The following is a 23,665-nucleotide window of genomic DNA, read 5'->3' on the forward strand; positions in this document are numbered from 1 at the left end:
TTTTTTAACTTAGATTATTATGAGCAGCTTATTTATAGCAACAGATAAAAATACACAGGTCTTGATTGAATGCCAAGGCTGCAGTTCAATCTAGGAAGGTTTGTCTGCTATTCATAAACTGCTTAAGATGTTTTCTTGTAGTTTGTGACATAAGCAGAACGCTTTGATTTGGTTTCTTTCTACAGCTCCATTTTCAGTCCGGGAGCACACATTACTCTGCGTACAAAACGATTGAACACCAGATTGCAATTCAGGTAGGACATGCAAGAGATCATGAAGCCTGATTTGTCAATATGTAGGTCTCTTGTGTCTCTTATTCTCTGCCCCTTCCCCCAACCTAGATGATGATGATGATGATGGTGATGATGATGATGGTGGTGATGATGGTGGTGATGGTGGTGGTGGTGGTTGATTCATCAGGGGAGGTGGGAAGCCAAGAAGAAACAAGAGCAGAAGAAATGCTCCTAAAATGATCTAAAGATATGGAAGAAAGGAGAAGCCTGTGTTTTTTGCTAATAATATCTAGATCTGGCATAATGGTCTCACAGACCCCAGTTTGGCTACTGTTTTTGTTTGTTTGTTTGTTTGTTTTTTGCCTAGGGAGGGGTCCTAAACTGGGACTCAGATGAGGGGACAGAATGTGAACGGGAAGAATTAAGGTGGGGGCAGGGGGGAGATGGGAGAGGAGGCTGTGTGACAGTCAGAGAGTTGTTTCCGGTGGTTCAGAATCATCTTAAGTGGTGCTAAGAATACCGCTTTTGACCTGATTGTTCTGAAATGTTGATTTCTCTTGGACCTGTTGATATATGACACTAGACGTACTGGAAGGGAAAGGCTTCGGATCCCAGCTTCTGATGAGTGTCCTGTTTCCTGCTCACGTAGTGCTTCCATTCTCTTAAATCCAAAGGCTAGCTAAACAAATCACGGACTAATATAGACTCAGAGCTGAACTGATGCCAGCAGAATGCAGTAGTGGAGGGAGGGCAGACTAATACGATTTTCATCTGTCTGCCTGGCCTTGCCAGGATGGATGCACCTCATGGTGTAACTAATGGTGCCGAAACTTCTTGAGTCTTCTGCTTCTGGGTTAACCCTTCGAAGGGAGGTTTTTGTTCCAGTCTGGCTCTGGGGTCGTCTCTCCTTGGAAGTTGGTGTCGCTTGGTTGTATCATTCACGCTATTCCATTGCTCCCTTTCTGGCAGGTACCACTTGCAGGTAACTTGTGTCTGTGTGTGTGGTCTCGTGGAAGTACAGCCACATCGCATCTTTGTAGCTCTGCTGTTTCAGATCTGCATCTGCCTGGAGAAGACTTTCCAATAGCCCTTTGCCCCCCAGCTCAGTTGTGAATTATTCCACCAGTGAAAAGTGTGACTCAGCAGACATCATTATTTGTTGGAGCCCTAATATTTTGGGCTTATGTCAAGGTGACAGTAACGTATTTAAAAAATATTTTGGTTCCTTCTGCAGTTGTGTTGCCGATCTGTGTGTGTATTTTAGGGGAAAATGCAACTCTTGGGATTACTCCTTCACCCCCCAGAGACTTCCGAGGCTGGAATTCTTGTTGGCCACTGTTCCCTCTGGCCCACTTCCTGGTGGACCCTTCCTCCTTTTGAGGAACGGCACGGTGAATTTTGCTCCCAGAAAATGGTGTCGACTCAGGACTTGGTTGGCGAACAAGCCCAAACCCTAACTCTTGATGAATGGATGGATGTCCTGAGGCCTACTACATCTTGTGGAGGGCTGGGAAGCCCTGTTGCCTAGGGTGTGGGAATTGCTGAGGTTGAATAGTATCGTGATCCCTATCTTGATGTGGAAAGGCTGGCTGGGGCCATGTCACTGGGAGACCAGACCGGCTGAGACCAGACCAGCTGTTGTGTCTTTACACCCCTCGCTGAAATGTCCCTTGTTAGGCGGGGCCGTTCATCTTTCTCCAAGCCACCTGGCCCGGTGCGGGCCACGTGAAGCTCTTTTCTCAGGAGGAAGACGGAGTAAATTACAGAGCTCATTGTGTGGGGGACTGAAACCATTGCCGTTCCTCCGTGAGCAGGTGGTACTGTTCTCCCCTGCTTCTGTTTGCTAAGGCTTGGTGCCCACGTGGGCAAACAGGGAGACATTTTAGTAGAGACCCAGCGCCGCCATGCTTTCAGGGCCCACTCTCCTCCAGTCACCGCTAGACCGGGATGAGGCCAAGCTACATGGTATCTAGCTGTAATTTTAGTTGGCTCATCAAAGGATAAATGGCAAAACAAAACAAAACAAAAGAAGCCAAGGGAAAAAAAGAGGAAACCTCAGACGCAGTAAAATTGTTCCCAAGGCACACGGCAACTCCGTAGCAATGTGGGGCATAGAGGGGAGGGTGGCCCTACTTGAGTGTAGGGTACAGCAGACGTTTCCCCTCTGCCCGACTCTCCAGTTTAAGCCTTAAATGCAACGCGATTGTCGGGGCAGAATTTTCTTCCCTGGAAATTTACAACTGTCTAACCTTAATAAATACTGTATTTCAGTCTGAGCTGAGCTGGTTGCTCTCCTAAGCTACATCCTAAAATAACCTCAAGTAGTATGACACCGTGCATCACATGAGATTCATACCCCTGTCCCCTCCCGCCCCTCCTGTAATCTCAGGACTTGGCCAAGTTCATCGTTTATATGAATGGCCTCCGAGGGACTCTGCAGACATGTTACGCTCTTGGAAAAGGTTTGGACACAATATCGATTGATGCGTAGGGCTCTTCCTCACTTTTGACAGTCTCCTGACCCGGCTCAGTTTTGGAAAGACAAGAGTAACACAAAGACCATGTTCTCCCTAAATGGTTAACACAAATAAAACTGGAATGAAAATTAAAAAGCCTTTTTAAAGAAAAGACATAGTTTTTGAACTCTATTGACTTGTAAAGAGTTTTATTGCGATAATATAAATATAGCTCAGTGCACAGACCATTAGTGGAGAGGTGGATGAACTTTTACTTTTGTGAACATCCATGAAACCATCACTCAAATCCGTATATATAGAATGGGGTTGGAATGCTTTTTCTGTAAAGGGCCAGGTGGTAAATATTTTAGGCTTTGTGGGCCACACAGTCTCTGTGGTAACTACTCAATTCTGCCATTGTGTGTGAGAGCAGCCAAAAATATAAAGGAGTAGGTACAGGTGCAACTGGGTCCCAATAAAACTTTATAAAAACAGACGGTGGCTAGATTTGGCACATAGGCTGTAGTTTGCTGGGCCCTGAAAAAAAATATTACCAATTCCCCAGAAGTCTTGCTTATTTGAGGCTTCTCTCCCACTGCCAACAAAAATTCTCACCATGGATTAGTTTCGTCTGTCACCATAGATTAGTTTTATCTGTTTTTTAGCTTCTTAGAAGTGAGATCGTGTAGAATCTACTGTCTCATGTCTGGCCGCCCTCAGCATTGTGTTTGTGAGTTACATCCCTGTAATTGCCTGTGACATTGTTTGCTCTTTTTTCACGGCCGTGCGCTATTTCACAGCACACGTGCCCTATATTTTTGGATATTTGGATTGCTTCTAGTTTCCTGCTATTATGAATATAAGGCCCTGGTAACCTAACCTGCATCTTTCGGAGGAATATATGTTTCAGATTCTGTTGTTTGTACCCAGAGTGGACTAGGTGAGTAATACCTGTGTTTAGCTTCTGTTGCCCTTTTGAAAGAGACCTGAACACTGGATTTCAGGTGTTGTCATTGAAAGGCACCAGCAGAGTGGTTGTTAGGTATGTGAGTGACGCGTAGGAGTCCACCCAGGCTCCCTTCATGCGGTGCTTTGTTTTCTGGCCCCTGCTCCTGGGAACTCCTCCCACCATCTCTCCATTAACTCCGGGAAAGGATTTTGCAGGCTGAGCACAGAGGTGGCCCCATGTTGCAGATGCCCCCTGGGGACGCCCTGCAGGTGACTGTGGATAAACATTTAGGCACTCTCCCCGTTGCTTCCCTGAAGCTAGTTTTTCCACCACTCCTCCTTCATCATTATTCCAACCCTAAGAGCAGTTCTGTAATCAAGGTCAAGACCCATGGAAGATGTTTCCCTTGGTTTTCAGAAGGGCTACTTCAGAACCAATTAAGCCTTTGTTTTAAGAGTATTTTGGCCAAAGGTTGATGTTTTAACACCAAGTCAGATGTGATTTGGGGGGGAAAAAAACTCCACACGCAGCAAAAACAAACTGTGTAGACCTTTCTTGGTTGTTTTTCTTTTCAGATGTGAAGTGGTTTGTGTGTGTGTGTGTCTGTGTGTGTGTGTGCGTGCACAAAGACAACTAGGAGAAGATCCAGAAGAAATGGACCATTTTATTTGTTTACACAGCTGAGCAGTGGAGATTCTGCAGTGGGTGTTGCTTTCCCTCATGTCCTTGGGCTTGCACGTTCCCGTCTGAGTTCTGCCAGCTCATACCCCTCCTGCTTGGTCTTAGAACTCGTCCCCCATGATTCAGTACGGCCCGAGGCCTCTCCTCAGGGTTTTGTGCTTTGTGGAGCCAGCGAGAGAAGGATAGAAGCTGGAGAGCATCTTGCCCCATGTTGTTCCTTTATTCTTGACTGTGAACTTGACATTGAGTCTTGTCTGAGTCTTTACGTGGTTGAGATTCCTGAGTTGTTGTGGCTTGGAGACCATCACTTTGCCCCAGTAGATCCTTGGTGTTTGTGATCAGAGTGGCCAGAGAATTAGACCAGGGGGTTTGGCCAGGATGTTGGAGGGCTCCTGGCTTTTTTATTCCCCAGTTGACGTTTCTGATGGTTGGCTCTTGTGAACGAGGCCCTCCTTTGCTCCGCAAGTTCCCTGGCCTTGCGGTTTTCTTGAGGATTTGCCCCCTCAGTTGAGGAGCAAATCTGGGCGAAGAGGGAGATCTCGCAGAAACAACGTCAGTACTTGGTACGTTCACTTCCTCACTTTTTCTTTACTCTCATTTCCAGACCTGGTTGTGAGATTTCATGTCCACTTTCCACAGAGGGGGTGTGTGTGCGTGCGTGTGTGTGCGTGCGAGAGAGAAAGAGACAGAGACAGACAGACACAGATGTCATTTTCACTGAAGTACTTTGGCAAAGCCTCCAGATGCCAGTTAACTCATTCCAAAGGTTCATTCACTTGCTACAAGTGGTGAGTTTTAGCCTGATTGTCTCATTGAAGTCCATACCTCAGAATATTTGTTCATTCATTCAGAAATGTTTGGTGTGCTTCTGCCGTGTGCTCGGCCCCTGCGGAATTCGTCAGTGAGCAAAAACACGTCTGGGAGCTTCCTTTCTGGTGATGAGTTAGATGCTGACTTGTAAGTGCCCCACTCCCCGTGGTCTGATAGAGCAGGCTTCCGGTGCAGCCCGCGAGTTTGCATTTTTAATCAGGGTTCTCATTTTCGCCTACTGAAGTTTTGGGGTTGTTGCCTCAGAGGCTTCTGGGATCAGTTAATTGATCACTTATTGGCTGCTCAGTTGTTTTTCACTTGCTGATTGAAAATTGAGGGCTGGCCACGTACTCGATGGGGATAACTTTTCTTCTCATTTTGGGTGAGAAACTAGACTGCACTCAGGTTCCAGTGAGCTTTTGAGGCCTTTTCTTTTCCCTGGTTATGTGAAGAGAGCCAGAGGCTTCTGTAAGGCTCAGGAAGAGGCATTTCTTTGTTTATGAAAGGCTAGCTTGGGCAGTAGTGTGTTTAGTCTTGGGGTCAGAAGCAGTGACAACAGTTGATAATGGTGGCAGCTTCTGCTTATTGACTTCTCCCGATGCACTGGGTCCGATGTTAAGTGCTGTATGTGAATCATTTATTGACTCTTCATAACGACACAGAAGGAAACCCAAATGGTGTAGTTACTCTTACCGTGATTATCCCCATTTTGTCAACAAGGAAATGGACACTTAAATACCTGAGATATTTTGCCCACATTCAGGGAATTTGGATTCAAACTAGGGCAGTCAGACTGGAGAGAGACTGTACCGCATATCTCATGCTAACTACTGTCTGCTCAGAATAATGCTCAGTAGGGCCTGGGGGTTTCCTGAAGCAGGTGACCAGCCAGCTCTCTGGGCTGTATTGCAAGGAACCTCCTGGGCACTGCTCAGAAATACGGACTCCTGGGTTTTAACCCCTTGGAGATCTTCCTTCTTTAGAACTAGGTCTACGTCTCAGAAATTTGAGCAAGCATCCCCTGGAAGGTAGGTGCCCGGAGGCTTTGCTGGGATGCAGATCGTGGCCCCACCAGAGTTTCAGGTTCTGTAGGTCTGGGTAGGTCTCGACATTTGCAGCTTTAACAAGTTGTTACAGGTAATGCTGATGCCCATTCTCTGGCGACAGCACTTTGAGAACCACTGGACCAGGGCTGTGCTTCCCAATTCCAGCTGCACATTACAGTCCCCAGGGGGAGCGTTAAAGACAGTGCTCCAGTCTAGGAGATCCTGGAATCTGTATCCCATTCCACTCTTTGGATGATTCTGATGCCTATTGTTTCATGAGAACAACTATTTGTAGTCGTCTGTTTGTTTGCTGGCTTATTCTGGCTTGACTCTTTTTCCCTGGGGGACAAAAGGCTGGTTACATTCAGAATTCTTTAAAGCATGTCTGTTCAATGATAGTAGCCTCTGTTTTGAGAACATTTCATTATCAGGTAATCAAGGATGCTCACTGCCTCCTGAGTTAGTACCGGTGAGGGAAGGTGGGACTCTTGCTGTCATATATGCAGGGCGCTCCGGGACCCTGAAGCGGAGGGGGCCGGCTAAGTGCTGCTCACACCTCCATGTCACGTGACAATGCAGATGCGGAATCAGTGATTCCAGGGGGGGCCTGAGAGCCTGCATTTCTAACACACTCCCAAGGGATGCTGATGCTCTTGGGCCCCAGACCACTCTTGGAGTGGAACCAAGGTAGACTCCATTTAGACAGGCCAGGAAACTGGGGAGCAGAGAGGCGAATCGGTTTGTCTGAGGTCCCACAGCTCGGCAGAAACAGAGCCCAGACCAGAACCCGGGAGTCCATTGTGGCCTGATGTCTGTCTTTTAAGGAGACATTATTGTCTTGTCTAAGCCAATAGCAGTTGCATTACATTGGCCAGATAAAATAAGACAATCGAGTGTTACCGTTTTTACTTACCATTTCTAAACTTCTGTTTTAATTTTATCATTGTATTTGTTTGAGTTGAGGTATTTGTATCTGTTCATTCTCCACTGTCTTAAGGCACTTGGGGCCCAGCCTGCATGGTCTGTAAGAGGGCTGGGGAGGCTGCGGAGAGGACGTCTGGTCGTCTTTGACTGGAACAACTGGAAAGAATGGAAACAACTGTTCTATCAGCCATATGTGCCCCCTTCTGGGCCACAGCCAGCAGGCGTAGGGGTCTGGTCTGTGGCAGCCAGCCCTTGTATTTTCTTAGTGACTCCATTTTATAAGTTGCACTTCGCTATTAACTTTTTAGAGTACCTGAGAATCATGGGGTCATCCAGCTAAGCACAGAAATTTCTAAGTGGGTTCTCCTGACACTTGCAGGCTTATCAAGCTTAGCACATAATTTGTTTCTGGAGTTTGGTTTGGTTGTGTGGTATCAAATCCTGGTCAAACAGTTAAGTGGCTACAGCTTTTTTTTTCTCCATTAAACGATTTATATTGACATCTCAACATCCACTTCAGTTAAACAGAAGTTACAATAGACCATTCTTCCTGAAGTTTCCACCAAAACCCGCAGGGTGGTTGGCAGTTTAATATTTTAATGAATAATACACTGAGATTCAAAAAATATGTAAAGCTTAAAAGTAAGGACAGGTGCTATATATTTCTTGATCTAGAGCTTGTTCTAAAAAGAAACATTAGAATCAAACATTTGTGGACGCTTTGAAGCATCTTCACAATACCCCAGTTTTTTTATGGGACCAGCTGGAAAAACACTTGGTTATACCAGCTTCTACACTGATTGAGGCCTGGAGTGGAAATTTGCATGTTTTTGCAGGCTGAGTGAGATAAGATTACTGAGCCCAGGTTTCTCAACCTTAGTACGGTTGGCATTTTGGGCCGGATGGTTCTTTGTTGCACTGGGGACTGTCCTGTGCATGGCAGGATGTTTGTTTAGCAAGAGCCCTGGACTCTACCCTCTCTGTGCCACTGGCCCCCAGCAAAAATATGACAACCAAAAATGTCCTCAGACCTTGCCCTGTGTCCCCTTGGGGTCCAAACTGTCCATAGATGAGAACTACAGACTTAGTTTAACAAAGTGTGCACCCTTCCATTGGGCAATGGCCTTTCCATTTTAAAGGGACAGGTACAAGATGAGGTGGGAGGTTCAGCTCGTGTTTCTGGAGCCAGATAACCTGGGTTCAGGTCCAGGTCTGCTGAGCCTCTGCTACCTAATCTGTAAAATGGGGATGATGGTGCTACCAGTTTCCAGAAAGTTGTTGGGAGATTAAGGGAGATAAGGTCTCAAATGGCTGGGCAGGGCAGTGGCACGCTGCTCGATGAATCCAAGCTGCCGTGTTTAACCACGGAGACCTCTGTGAAGTACTTGTTTGTAGATTTAGAGTATGCCTTTTTCCGATGTGCATTGTGTGTTTTATTTCCTGTCAAGAATATCACACGTGATAAATTTGATAACGTGGACTATCTTTGCTGGGTAACAAAGATTTGTGACTCCTGTCGGTTGCTGTGTGAATTTCTCTTAGGTCATTTAAAAATCCTGCCTAGTCTTTGTACCATTTGATGAGAATATAAGCTCTTTTGAGGTTGTGCCTCATCTTGGTATCCTTAGAGTGCCGTGTAGGAATGCCTGGGACATAGTAGGTGCTCAACAAAGGGTGTGAATGTGTTTAAATAATACAGACTGTGGGCAGAGAGGGAACAGAGTACCTAAGTTTGCATATTTCTCTTAACAGTCTCTTTCATAACATGAGAGGCCAATGAATATATTTTTTGGTACTCAACCAAATAATCTGAGATGGACCTTCAGTCCCTATGTCAACTTAATGTTCTTTCCCGGGTATCTCATATTTTGATTTCAGTTCCCCTTCAGTGCATGAATTTGCACCCTGTCTCAGTGACTGTGGCGTTGCTCAGTGCATAACCGTGGTTGGACTGGTTTATATTTATGTGATTGTCTTCTAGCTTTCAAGATGCTTGGAGGTTAGTTGGTTTTTAAAAGCAATATCAGCTTTTTTTTTTTTTAACGACAAGTAGTGTTACGCATTGGGTCTTAACATTTTCTCAGATCTCGAGAATTTGTCATTCATTCCTGCAGGGGACTTCCAAAAAAACAAAAATGAAAACAAATGTTTTCATACTTGTGGATGGATGAGCCTATACAAACAAACTCATTCCTTCTTATTCCTAAACCTTGTGCCTCCCTGAAGTTTGAGGGTGAGGTGAGGCACCAGAATCAAGAAGGTTGGCTGAAAATCAGAAGTTATCCAAGGCATGAAAATGGACGTGTGTAAGCCCATCCTGGGGGGCCTGGAGGATTCTTTTCACCAGGCCTGTAGTGAGGTTGCTCCGTAGGGAAGATAGTCTTGTGTCAATAGTTTTTAAGTTGATTCAGTAAACATTGTCGATGATTGAAATTGAAGAATTGTGAAGACAATTCATCTTGAGGAAGAGAGCGCACGGACTGTGAGCCGGGCTGCTGGGAGCAGACATTGACATACGGGCCGTCATCAAACTAATTGTTGTTTGAATTACCTGTTATGATCCGATGACAAATCTGCCTTGCTCCTGCCACTGGAGCAGAAAATGTAGCTTGAATTGGCGTGATGTTAGCAAGTGTAAACTGTACTTCAACAAGATGGATAAACCCAATTATGGGGCAGACCTGTAGAGAGAAAATCCATTTAAATCTCGTAATGTTAAGCAGAGCTGTGTTTAATTCATTTGGACCAATTTGGGAATGATGTATGAGTGTTGGTGAACATTAGTCAACGGGGGGACCACTTGGAGGGAAGGGATGCGCTGATGCTGCTGGCCACTCCGGGAGGCAGCTGGGGTGTCGTCTCTGCAGCCTGCCCTAATGGCGGGGAAAGGCAGAAATGACAAAACGATGTACTGACTGCTGTTGGGAGAGCAGCGCCGTGTAAATGAACCAGTAAGGAAAACATATGAAGCAGAAATGAGAGGAGGTGTTTTGCCTAAATGCTATTGACAGTCCAAAATAATAAAGGAAATTTGGGGTTCCTCTTCTGTACTTCCAGACCCCTAATATCCTTATGGGATTTTCCAAGCCTTGTAGTAGGAGGCCTAGAAAATGCTCTTTCTGTTTGCTTAATGATGATTTAAGACAGAGAGAGAGAAAAGGGATGGCTAAATTTAAATTGATAATTTGGAGCATTTGATTCTCTACTGGAAAGCGGTTATTATTCTGAAGTTCATATGTTAGGCACATTTGGAAGAGTTTGGAAGGTCTTAATCTATTTAAAATTTTCGATTTTTTAAAAAATAGCTACTGAGCGGTGGCCTAGCTTTGCGTGTAGTAGGTGCTCAATATATGGTGATGAGGGGGGTGAAAGCATGCACCTTCAGAGAAGTGACTTTCAGTGCTGAATCCTGGTGTTTCTACAACTCAGACTTAATTAGGGTCTATAAGGACCTCGTAGCCTAGATTCACTGAATTGTTCGCATTCCTGGGAATTTTATGATTTTATCCCTGAATTGATGAGTTTATTATTTTGTTTTCTGCCTGCCTGGCAACCGCTGCCCCCCCCCCCCCCCCCCAGTGTTGTCTCGGCCCAGGATATTTTAGACTCTGGCTTCCTTTTGTGTTGGGAGGAGTGGCTGGAGTCTCCCATTGAGTTGTGATTGGTTGGTGTTTCTCTTTTGGTTTGGGGGTTTCTTTTCTATTGTGGAGTGGACAGGACTTGGACACTTGGCTTGTTGAGAGGAGCGTTGCAAAGACTGGCATGTACAAGGAGCTTGGCAGTGGGCCGCCAAGAAATTCATGGCTGTGCCCTCTTCCCCCCCCCCCCCCCCCGGCCCATAAATCTAACTATTGGGAGCGCTGGTGTAAATGAAAGTTAAAGCCTTCAGAGTCTTTTTTTCTGTAATTGGGGTGCAGTTCATTGTATGGAGTCACAGTGTACATTTAGTGTCCATTCCACACAACTCTTTGCTCCCAGAGCCGTATTTGTTAGGATTTTACTTTCTGGCTTTCTCCAACTTTCAACTCTGTTGAAGCACCCATCAGGGGATGATAATGAAAAATGGAGATTTTATAGTTACAGTTCAACTGAATTCTGGCAGTCTGAGTATTCTAAACTAGTTCAACAGTAGAATCTAGGCAAAATACTTTGAAATATTTAACCTACCATCTCCACCAAAACCTGCCAGCACATAAAGCCCTCAGGTTGACCTGCTTGTTGGTAGACCTGCTAATCATTTCGGAACAAGTAATGCAACTAAATTAATTTAGAAGAAACACTGAGATGTGCTTCCGAATGTGAAGATCTTTGCACCGAAAGAGGGAGCACCCTTTGCAGTCCTTGAGTTTTAGGGGCTCTGATTTTGGCTCGAAAGCTGTTGTCAGATTTACACTCCTGAGGGTGGGGTGTAGACAATGTGAATTGAGCAGGCAGTGAATGGAGGTGGGGAGGTGGAGATTGGAAAACAGACTCTTAAAGAAAAGCATCTACTTTGTGGATAGAATGGCTGGTTCATGGTAGGGGTGGGTCTTTCCAGGGGCCTTGGAGGGGTGCTTTCTTTTTTCTGGGGTTTTTTTTTGAGGGGGAGGGGATAATATTCATTCATTCATGAAAGTACTGAGGATTGAATCCAGGACCTCCTGAATGCTAAGCTTGCACTCTACCGCCTTGCTTTCTTGATTAATTTGTCATTTTCTGGTTGTTAGAGCTGAAATCTTACAGTCCTGTGCAAAGAGGAATTTTTGTCCTTTTGAGTGGCTCCTCAGATGTAAATATACAGTCAAAGACCTAGGAATACTTAAAATATGATACAGAAATGAAATAGTGATATAATAGCAACTCTTTAGCTTAAGATAAATTATTTTCTGTAGAATTTAAAAAATTAGCTTCCTCATGGTATTAAGTTCTAGATAAGGGCTTAATTGATATGTGGAATCTATAAGACAACTCGGGAGATGTTCTGGGAGTCTGAGTTCTGAATTTGATTCTTATCCTTGAAAGTAAACCTCCCTTCTTCCCTCCTCCTGGTCTTCAGTCACTTAGTTTTTATTCTGGAATCCAGCAACATTTTCTTAATCATTACCAAAGAAGCCAAGAGTTTTCCTGTTAACTGAAAAAAAAACCTTAATGACCCAATGTAGGCAGACATTTTTCGTGAAAGAGAACTCACAGGAAGGTTCAAGAATGCCCTTAAACTAAAAAGAACATGTTTACCAAACCACCAGCATGCTTTGTGCACCTGAATTTGTTTTGTGTTTTCTTAAAAAAACTTGTCACTTGTCACATGTTTCACAACGGTGAGTGAAAGCAGTTGATGAATTCTCCCCACTGAAGACCTGATGTGTGAAGCCCCTTGTGTCTGAAGACTGAAGAATCGACACCCAGGGCCTGAAGTCTGGAGGAAAAGGCTTCGATCACGCGGTAGACCCTCTTTCCTTGGAAGAGGGTCCCCCTCCTCCCCGCCAAAAAAGGGCAACCAAAAAGAAGCTGTATTTTGTTTGGGTTAACTTTTCTGTTGGCTTAAGTTTGCCAGTTTATCTTCATCAGAAATAACTCCGAATGTGCTTATCATTCCCCTACCAGCCTGCTACTCCTGCCATGATTTTGTCATTTTAGGAGAGTTTAGGAAAAGCACCAATATCGTTGTTTTTGTAGTTGGGTTGGGTGTCCCTGCCTCCCCAACTGTTTGCTTTCTTTTTTTTTTTTTTTTTTCACTTTTTTGTGGGGTGAGGTAATTAGGTTTATTTATTTTTAGATTTTTGTTTATTTATCTAATGGAGATACTGGGGATTGAACACAGGACCATGCATGCTAAGCATTGCACTTTACCACGGAGCTGTACCCTCTCCTCCTCAACTGTTTATTTAATAGTAATAAGTTGAGAGCTGTTTGGTGTTTCCTTCTCCACACTTAGTGAAATTTTTGGCCCAAATGCTCCTCTCCAGGCCCCTGGTTTTGCATAGCAGTGAAAGGAGCCCGACAGTGACTTGCATGTGACAGGAGCGGATGAGCTGACACGTAGAAAGCACACACACAAAACCACACGCCTCATGCAAAGCAGATACGGTTTTGATTTCGGCCTCCGTGGCTCTGCTATCGTTGCTTTGGCCGTGAGAGAGGATTTTTATCTTTCGGCCGACTTCTGGTTCCGTTCATGGTTTGTGGTTTCCAGTTGCCATCACAGCTCGTGAATTTGGCTGCTGGGGAACTGGAGGGACCTGGTACCACCATGGGAGTCTGAGGAAGGGGAGCCCCGGGATGCTTTCCCAAGGAACTTTGAGGTTGGAGCCTGGGGCCCAGGTTCCCGGGCAAGTGGCTGCAGAGCACTGTTCCCAGCCTGGATTTGCTGCAGTCACATCCCCACCTGGGGTTTCTTCTCTGTCTTTCTGTGTTAGTTATGTAACGCCTCTCTGGACTATTTTGGAAACATCTAGACCAACTTGTGATTGATCTTCCTGTTCTCTGTATTTCTCCCAGTCCCCTTGGCTTTCCTCTCATCTCCTCTGGCAGGAAATATATATATATTTTCCTCATTAATGAGTTTCCAGGTCAAAATTTCCCAGAAAGTATGAACTTTCCTTTCTCCCAGAATTTCACTTCCATCACTTTTTTTGGGGGGGGGGGGTTGTTTTCTACATCGAGCTGAAAAAGTCGAGCTCATGGCTTAATGGCTCTGTGCCTCCGTTTTCTCATCTGTGGAAAATGGGTTTAGTAAGTGGGCTTGTTGCTGGGTGGCTTTTGGTGAGACTCTGTGAGAGGGGTTAGCCCAGTGCCCCGTGCACAAGAAAGGTTTAATGGTGTTGTTACTGTTACCCATCGGGTGTCCCAGGAAACCCATGGGCCCCAGGCAGACTGGGACAGCTGGTCACCCTGAAAACAGTGTTGTTATCCCCTTGCCAAGTTGACAAGCTGGTGATGTATTGTGTTGCATACCTTTTTGTGTTTTTTCTTTTCCCCCTGCCAGAAAAATCCGGTTTTGAGTTATTTCTCCTGTAGGAGAGTAGGTCGAATCAGGAGGCCAGAGTACCTTTTGGAGACCGTTAGGGTAGAAGGGTCTGGGCTGTGACATAATTTATCTCCCCTGGGAGGGCAGACAAAAAAAGCCATCGGGGTACTGGACTCAGAATTATTCAGCTTCTGATGGGCATGAAATTAGTGACAGCAAGACAGGAATTGGTGGCCTTCTAGTTGTAGGGTCTGCTCTCTCCTTTGGTCAAACTTCTGTGGCTCCGAACTTCATTAAAAAGGATAGATTTTAAAAGGCATCCCTTTTCAGTTCTTGAAAGGCAGAGGGCTGGCTCCTGGCTTGCGAACCTAATAACACTTACTTCTTTCTTTACGAGGGAGTTTCCTGGGGCTGCTGTGGTCAGGCTATTGTTTGTCTGAATTTGTAATAAGCGTGTAACAGCCCCCTGCTCCTCCACTTTGGCCTCAAGGAAAAGCGACCCTGGTGGGTTACCGGGGACCAGAGACTTTCAGAACCTGTGATTGAAAGCCAATCGCTCTGGGGCCCTGGGTTGTAGCACGCATGGGAGGAGGGGTGGCGTCTCTGCAGCTGAATCTGTGCCCACAACACAGGTCCCCTCGCTGGCACTTTCCTGTGACTTTTTCCTGGGCAAGAATCAGTTAGTGGACACCGGACTCAGGCCTGTTCACACTTCAACTTGGATAACAGTGATGTGGGAGGAGCTTGTCTGGGATGATTTATTCTCAGCGGAGGTTAAGAAATGACATTGATTCTCCCCGTTGACTTGACAGCAGCCATTGTTTCTCTAACACTTCCTGGTTCCAGAAGGTCCAGTTCAGACCTCCCTCCTTCACCGTAGGCCGAATTCACACATGGTGCTTGGAGATTTGTCTATTTTTATGGCTACCTTTCCTTAGGTTTTCAGAGGCCAAAATGAAAGAAGACAGAATGAAATATGAGAAATCAGAAAACAGTCAATGGACCTTTTAATTTTTTTATCCTCACTCCCCTCTTTTTGGCCTCAGGAGGTATAAAACAATAGATGAGTGTGATTCCACCCACCTCCCTTTAAAAAAATAAAGGACTTGTATTTAGCAGGCTTTGTTCATCAGAAAGGTATGGTATTTTTGTTGGCATTGGCCAGACCTTTGTAGCTGGTCAGTGGCCTTAGGCTGCGGAAGGTGCCTGCCTCTTTCCGTCCTGGTTCGTTCTGTCTCAGCATCCTGGCTGTTGGAATAGCTTTTATCAAGAGCAGTGCTGTACTTTTTAATCGGTCAGTCCCTCTATGTGATGATTTATTCCATATCTCTCAGAAATGTCTTAATTTACTTCATCTAATAGTTTTGCCTCCTTCCTATCCCCCCTCTCCCCTCCTGCAAATTAACACCAATCATAAAACTGTTTCCCCAGGCAGCACTTGGTGAGATGAGGCATTTTTCTCTGGGGAGGACTTGGTCTTTGGGTATGGCAGTGGGGAAGAATTAATTAAAGGCGAGGAGGAAGCTTCATAATTAGAGATGGGGGCCCGGGAGCTCAGAATGTGGCGCAGTCCGCCGCATCATGGTCTGGCTGTGAAGGGCTTTCTTCTCTGAGACTCAGTTTGCTGATCTGTGAAATGCCGCCACGGGATGCATGCAGTGGTGAAAAGCTGTGCACGTGCTGTTTTCTCTGGACTTAAACACTTTTGCTGTAAAAAGGAAGTGTTCTAGGATGATGGATAAGAGCTGGGGTCTCAAGTCACACCCATTTATTGCGTGTGGGGCCTTGACCAGTTTTGGAACCTCCCTGAGTCTCACTTTTGTCTATAAAATGAAGATAAAACCGATCTCAGAGAATTAAATAGGATAACATACATGTAGCCCCAACCCAATGGCCAGTGCTGGGTACAGAGCAGGAGTGGCTACTTTTTTTTTAGAAGGTGGGTGATTAGGTTTGTTTTATACTTATTTATTTAATGGAAGTCCTGGGGATTGAACCCAGGACCTTGTGCATGCTAAGCCAGCACTCTTCCACTGAGCTATACCCTCCCCCAGTGATTACTCTCATTTAAAGGGGAATGATAACTGTTGTCCTGTCAGGTTCTAACTGTTGCTGGGGTACATGGTCCGTTTTACTACTAATAAAGGCAAGTGGACAGACATCATGTTGATTTTCATGCTATCTTTTCTGGTTAAATTTCTTCTGCTTCTCAGAGGCGTGGAGAGATGAACTATATTCTACTCGATCAGATAGATATCAAAATAGGACTTTGAAATCTACTGCAGGAGCCTTTCATACCAGGAAACAGGTCCATTTGCTGCTCAGGTTTTTACTCCTGTTTTAGTTATTTCCCTCCCCCCAACACATACGTGAACACATACATTGATTTCTTTCTTTTTCCTTGTATTACTACAAGGATCAGTTTCTTCTGGCTTAATTCCAGAAACAACACGCCTGTCTTTTTTCATCGTTGAGGAAAAACAGTCTGAAGGCACCATAATTCCTTAAATTGGATTTCAATTCTTGATCCCCTTATGTTCGGTAAACAGAGTGTTCTATGAAACATCATTGTTGAGGAGCAAGAGGCCTGGCAGCCCTGCTTTTTTCCAAAGCAGAGGCGCTGTGTTGGAGCCTCCCGGGCTGCGGCTGTGGGTGGGGTCCCATCGAGGTGAATGCCCACCTTCACTTTGGGATGGAGGCATGAAATCTCTTTCCAAAAAATGCTGTTGGAAGTTGGGAGGGCCGCCTGTTAGCCGGTAGAGTTTAGCTTGGGAAGAAGCCTGCAGTTGTGTGTGTGTGTGTGTGTGTGTGTGCGCGCGCGCGCGCGTGTGCTTGTTAACTCTATTAGTGCCATGGGCAGCCGCCACTTGAAAGCCTTGGGGTTCCTATATTCAAATCAAAGGCACCCAGGAGCAAAGATAAAGGGGACAGTGTGATCTTCAAAGATGTGGGAATAAAAAAGTAGTGGGGAATATTTTCTGGGTAATTCTGTGGTCCCCCCCTTTTTTTTTTGAAGAAATATTGTCGGTGGCTTCCTCTTGCTTGGTGCTGAGGCTCTGGTCAAGCTATTGCAGTTTCTGGAGCGGGAGATGCATGCCTTGCAGAAAGCAAAGTGAAAATGTCTTGGTTTTGAGCTTGCTGTGGAGTGAGTCAGTGTTTCTGGGGATCTTTCTTCCTCTCTTGCCTTTCTTCCTTTCTTCGAGCTAGTTTCGCTCTGAGAGTGCAGGCTTGGCACCCACTTACCCAAGAACTGATTAGTTCCTAAAAGAAGCAGTAAGTTGATTGCTTACCGAGATGATGTAAGCTTTGCTCTGGGGTACATCAGCTTGGATTTCTCATGCTTTATCTTATAAAGCCTAAATTAACAGCTGGTTTGGTTTGAGTTCTCTGGGATCTGACTAAGGGATTAGAGTCCATTCTCAAGTGAGTCAATCTAGTTTAATTTATTTCAGGTCTATCAAAAAAGATCAATCAAAGCTCTTTTGAAAGTAAAGCTGTAATCGGCCTGCACACTTCGAAGTCACTGTTGTTGCACTGTGTTTCTCTCTGGTGGAGAAGTGCTCAGGCTCTGGTTAAGAGGATGCATTAGGGCATTTTCCACGTCCCTCCCTTCGTCCCTAGGAAGATTTTGAGAAGGTGTCATGTTTGAGAACTCCGCCCAGGTGGGTGCCGCCCTGACCTCCTGCTCCCTTTTCTTTGGTGTTGCTGGACCCCTGGTTTGGAATTTCTGGTTCAACATCACTGAATCCCTGGACCTGAGCAGATCCAGCCCGTTTCATGTCACTGGTGGTGTTCCTGGGCTGTCTTACAGAGATCGGTGGATGAAGACATGTGTTGAGTTCTCTGCATCCCCCTCCCCAAATATCTGCAGTGACTGTGCAAGGCTGAGGTGAAGCATTCTCAGCTGTGGTTGATTTAGGGTTTTGTGCCCTGGGAGCTGTAATCTGAGTTGCCCATCTTTTGTGTTTCCATTTAAAAAATATTTATTGGCATCTCCCCCGAGCTAAGAACTGTTCTACATGTGAAACATCAAGAGAAATCAAGAATAACGAAGTGGTTAAGAGCTTGACTCTAGAGTCAGACAGACCCGCCTTTGAGTCCTGGCTTTGCTGCCATGTGACTTTGTATGACTTTGAGCAAGTGCTTCCCTAAACCTCAGTTTCCTTGTCTGTAAAATGGGCATAAGAAAAATATCCCTCAAAGCATTGTTGTGATAACACAATGAAATTACACTGTGTCTTTTGCTTTTCATTCCCCCATAAAAAAAACACTTTAGGAGAGATAACAAGAAGCTGTAGCCTCCCCCCCACCCTGCCCCGAATGCATTCAGCAGAAACAGGTTATATATTTAGGGTCTGCAGTGTGTCTCTTGCTCTGGGGATAATTGGATACAATGACAGAGTCCCTGCTCTGTAGGAATGTGCAGTCTATTGGGAAAAGAAAGCACTCAGCGGAGTAGAGTGTCTGCAACTATGAGTCCATCTGCCTTCTCTGCCACTCACCTTGGTCCAAGGGGTGCTTTTTATCTTTCTTCCATTTGACTGGATGAAAACAATGTGGGTCACTCTCTGCTGCCTTCCACTGATGGTTCCTAGAAAGCCTCTCACCCTTAGCTTCCTCCTGGCCCCCCAGGTTTGAGTGTTTGCATTGTCATCACTGGTACACGTGTGAGTCTACCCTCAGTTTTCCTGGCTGTGAAGTGGGACGGGCATTATTCCTCGGAGTGTGTGTTAAGGGAGGCGAACGCTCACATTCTCGAGGTATTCTTGTGGTTCTGTTGTGTGTGGAAACGGAGGAGGCTTTGTTACCCAGCAGTCACCACTCCAGAAAGAACCTTAGTATTAGTAGCAAAAAGAAAAAAAGACTAGATGTTGTTTGTTGAACATTTGCTCTGTGCCATTCTCTAGAACAGTCTATGTATTTTTAAACCGGACGCTTACAGCAACTTTATATGTCCCCATTTTATAGGTGAGAAAACTGAATAAAGTTAGGGGACTTCTCCAAAATACACTAGGAAGTGGCCGGACTGGGGTTTGAACCTGGACCTTGCCTGATGCTGGGCCTGCTGTCATGGAAACGGGAGGCTGCCCTTGGGAGCAGAGTTGGGCTCATCTTCGGAAACTCTAATGTGGACCTTGAAGGCAAAGTCGAATCCTTTTGCAAGTAATTGGATGTGATTGCCTTTGTTTCCCTCTAAAACGAAAGCCTCTTTTCCCCTCGATGGTCCAGTGTAGATTTGAACCTGGGCTCTGGAATTTCTCCATCTGGGCGTGCGTGGCCGAGGCTCTGCTGGTGGACCCCGAGGGTACCTTGCCCCGCTGTGTGCCTGGCCCTGGTGAGGATTCTGCAACCTCAAGTGTGGGTCTCCTGCGCGACCCCTTCTTCCTGTCTCTGCCCCTGGGTTTAACCATTAAAAAAAAAAAAAAAAAAGCCAAAGCACTTTGGAAAGTCACATGCTGGGTTTCTACTGTGTCCTGGAAACTGGCTTAATTCATTTTCCCTTTTGCTTTTGCTTGAGTAGAAAGGAAAAAAAAGATGATAGTCAATGCTAATAATTGTGGCATGTAATGTAATTGGAAGTGTTTCATTGACATGCTCATGAGAGTTTCCGGCTCATCTTCGGGCTTGGATGTAGCACTAGACTTGCCTTGAGTGTCTTGTACAAGCCTTTGAAGCAGGTAGACCATATTACAAATAGGCGCGTTGCTATGGTGAGGATGGCAGTCCTTGCTGGCTGTGGGTAACCTTTTCTACCTTCTCGGACACTGTTTTAAAACAGCAGCGTGATAGCATTTCGTTTAATTTGGACTGGGGTGGGGGTAGATGAATCAGTGAGACTGAGGTCTAAACACTTTTTTGAAATGATGTTTTGGGGGTTTCACCTCACCAAGCACCGTGAAATATTTTGTAGATGTGGGCTTTCTCATGGTTTATTTAGAAATATGTTTTCTAATGGATGGGGTGGGGGGGTGGGTGTGGTGTTGGGCAGAAGGCTGCGCTTTCTTCTCTTCCCCCTCCTTCCTTTCCTGAGCTTTTCTGTGAATTTGTTGGCTTTGATGCCCAGCAGCTCATAGAGTGACATGAAAGTTCAGGTTGGCATGATGCAGGAATGATTATTCCTGGTAGCGTGTTTCCATTACTGTTAATAATATAAAGACAATTGCCTGCCTCTCCAGACTCCTGCGTGTGGCTAACAGTTATTTCTCCATGGAGTCAGACACACAGCAATGGGGACTGGAGTGTTTGATTCGTGGTTGTCCTGCAGATCCTCAGGGTAACTCAGATTAGACGTAGATTTATTTATTTTTTTCCTGTTGCTCAAAGGGTAACTTTTAATTCCACCTATGAAATATCAGAGCAGTTCAGGTGGGTCAAATTCATTTCCTCCCACCTTACCCTCAGCCCTACATACATCCAAGTCCCTTAAATTTGGGGGCAGATAACACAATCTCACAATCTGAACGGATGTTAAAAATTAACTCGTCAGGTGCTTATTGTTCTTTCAGGTTTCCAAGTCTGTATCTCACCTTGAAAATGGGAATAATGTTTCCTTACTCATCCCTGTGTGCATAGTTCGAAGCACCAAAAGGGATGAAGCTGGATGCAAGGGGAAAACAGTGCTGTTAGGTGGACTTTTAAATTTGAGACCATTTAAGGTTTTTTTGGCAGGGGTCTGAATCCTGTGTTTTTATTGCTCAAAGTGGCCTCTCGCCTTCCTGTAACTGCCCATCAAGGTGAGCATGGTGGCCTTCCTCAGGAATCTCAGGTTTTGGATTCTTCTTGCCAGGTAGAGAGTACATGCCAAGTTGGGGATCCAAGAGCTATGCCCCCCCGGCTGTTCTCAGCACCCCGGGACCTCAGTTTCCCTCTCTGGGAAGTGGGGATGCTGCAGAGATCTTGTTAGCGGGGTGCACATCCTGTATACGGGGTGAGGATGGACCCCAGGCTCCTCAGTGGTTCAGAAAGCAGGGAATCCCTCTCCAGGGTGGGAAGAGCCACAAGTTCAATCTTTCTCATTGCCAAGAGGGGTCAGGCTGCGACCCCACCGCAGCCAGGGCTGCATCACATCTGGAGCAGAGGTGGTGTGGGCAGCCATCTCCCTGGTGAAGACGGTGAGGGAGAACTCGGGCCTTCTGTGATCACCTGGCCTCTCTGCCTCCCGGCCTCAGGCTAGTGAACCTGTGGATTCTGCCTCTGGTTCCAGAGGAGTCCTCACCTCGGGCAGGAAGGAGGACCGAGGTGGTTGCCGGGGCCACAGAGGGGGATGTATTGCCACGGAGGTGAGGATTGTGCTGAAAGCTGGGCTGCGTGTAGACCTCAGGATGGGCTGGCCTGTGTATTTCTGTAGAAGTATTTCTAGAGGGTAACCTCGCTGGCTCAAAAGCGTGTCTGAACAAGAGCCCCGTTGTTCCTTGGAGCCCTGTTGCACGGGCAGGATGCAGACTTGGGCGGCCTGTCGGTCAGGCCTTGGATTCAGAGCAGCGGGGCCTGGGTTGGGGCGGGACTTGACTCCCTGCAGGACGCCCCGTGCCAAGCCCAGGGAAAGCGCTGCCCACCCGTGCCCTCGGGTGATGGGATTGGGCAACCTGGCGAGCAGAAAATGCACGTCGGTGGCATAGATTCCATTCCACACACCACCCTCGCCTCCTCCCCCCAGTCCTGGGCGGGAAACATGCCCTCCGGGAGACACCCAACCCCAACAAAGAGACCTTTGTCAGAGCTGGAGGTGAGAATGTGTAGGCGTCGGGATTCCTGGGTTCGAGTTCCAGCTTACTGCCGATCGCCCGGGCGCTGGGCTAACATTTCTGGAATCAAAAGAAGTGCAGCCTGCCCAGCGAGGCCTCCTGAGCTCGACGAGGCTGGGCGCGAAGCTTGCATTGTCTCGGCCAAGGGCTTGGCGCTCCTTGGAGGAGAGGGAGTCCTCGGACATGGGATGGGAGGTGGCGGGAGTACCTTGGGGAGGGCTCCAGGCTCTGTCCTGGCCCCTGGAGGCCTCTCTGGAAGAGTCATCCGAGTTGATCCTACTCTGAGATTCTGGAATGAAGTGTTATGTCGTCATGCTCCAGGCTTTCCCGGTAGGGAACTCTTACCTCGTTGAAAGTTGAGATTGCTGGTCTGCCCTCTCCCTACGCAGCGTACTGATCAGAATCTTCGAAGGCAGGACCTGGGAACGTGTCTTTGTTAATAACATGCTTGTAAAGATGCTTTTGCCTTGGGCCGTCTCCTGCTCCCTGCCCTGCATCGGGCCTGGTACCTAGATTGTGAGCTTCCCCAGGGTACCCCAGCCTGGCAGGTATGTCAGTCATCCCAGTGAGCACTTAGCACGCGATCTTGGGGCACTGGTGCTACTCTCCCAGAGAGACCAGCAAAAATCACACCTGCTTCTCCAGCTGTTGTTGAGTAAAACCTCAGCTTCTTCCTTTTTTTTTTAAGTAATAGCTCTCCTGGGATATTTACAATCCATACAATTCTCTTATTTAAAGGGTGCAATTTAGTAATTTTGGGTGTATTCACAGAATTGTGTAACCAGCTACACTCTCTAATTCCAGAACATTTTCATCACACCCAAGAAGAAACCTCTACCCGTTAGCAGTCACTCCCCCTTTCCCCCTCCCCTGGCCCCTGGCAATCCCTATAGATTTGCCTATCCTCGACATGTTGTATAAATGAAATTGGAAAATATATGGCTTTTTGCGTCTGGCTTCTTTGGCTTAACATAATGTTTTCCGGGTTCATTCATGTTTTAGCATGTATCAGTTCTTCCTTCCTTTTTTGGGGCCAAATAATATTCCACTGTGTGAACACACAGACACACACACACTCTCTCTCTCTCTCACCACATTTTCTTTATCCATTCATAGGTTTTTGTATGGGCACATGTTCTCATTTCTCCTGGGTATATGCCTATGAGTGGAATTGCTGGGTCATATAAAAACTCTTGTGTTTCACTTTTTGAGGAACTACCAAACTTTTAAAACCTCAGATTCTGAGATGTGCCAGTTGTGTTGGGCAAGATGGCAACATGTGACTTGTTTGTCAGAGACAATATAAAGATTGCCTGTTAAAAAAATAAAACAAACTGGTCATGTTAAGTACCCCGCTCCACATTGTTATAACCGGGTAGACACCCATCAGTTACATTCTTGTAACCCAAGAGTTCTTGACCTTAACTGCACAGGACAATCACCTGGGAGCATCAAGAAAATAAAAGCCTCATTTTCAGATCAGTTAAATCTCTAGCTACTGGAGTTTCGACCCGATTTTTACAAATTGGTGTTGCCTCTTTCTCTCCTTTTCCCCATGGATGAGAAGACAAGACAGGGATGGCGGTTCTGTTGACCAGAAAGAACCTAGGAAGATCCCTGAACTCTCTTATGAGGAACCCTGGGCGGTTCCCTGGGTGTGAATGGGAACCTGGGATTTGGGCAAGTAAATGGGAAGAACATGATAGGTGACTTGGGGCTGGGATGGGGGCGGAATGGTGGGGGAGAGAATCTCCTAACCTCTGCACAGTATGGCTGTAATTTTTTTCGAGCTGAAGCACATGATTACCCACAGAGATAGTTGCGAAGAGATTCCTTGGTTCCCTGACAGTGGCTAGAGGTTGGTTTTTTGTTTCG

General features: G+C 46.1%; 1 protein-coding gene across 32 annotated transcripts in view; it reads left to right on the forward strand.

Annotated features, from left to right (window-relative positions):
• Window positions 1-23,665, forward strand: part of TCF7L2 (transcription factor 7 like 2) — a 190,008-nt gene that overhangs the window by 13,147 nt on the left and 153,196 nt on the right. For 19 of the 32 annotated variants that reach the window (XM_072971903.1, XM_072971904.1, XM_072971905.1 and 16 more), the window contains exon 4: window positions 186-254. The exons of the other annotated variants lie outside the window; for them this stretch is intronic. In XM_072971903.1, coding sequence (XP_072828004.1) covers window positions 186-254 — 69 coding nt within the window. The remainder of the gene's footprint in view (window positions 1-185; window positions 255-23,665) is intronic. 32 annotated transcript variants of the gene reach the window in all.

Source organism: Vicugna pacos, chromosome 11, assembly GCF_048564905.1.
Source record: "Vicugna pacos chromosome 11, VicPac4, whole genome shotgun sequence".
NCBI classification, from domain to species: Eukaryota; Metazoa; Chordata; class Mammalia; order Artiodactyla; family Camelidae; genus Vicugna; species Vicugna pacos.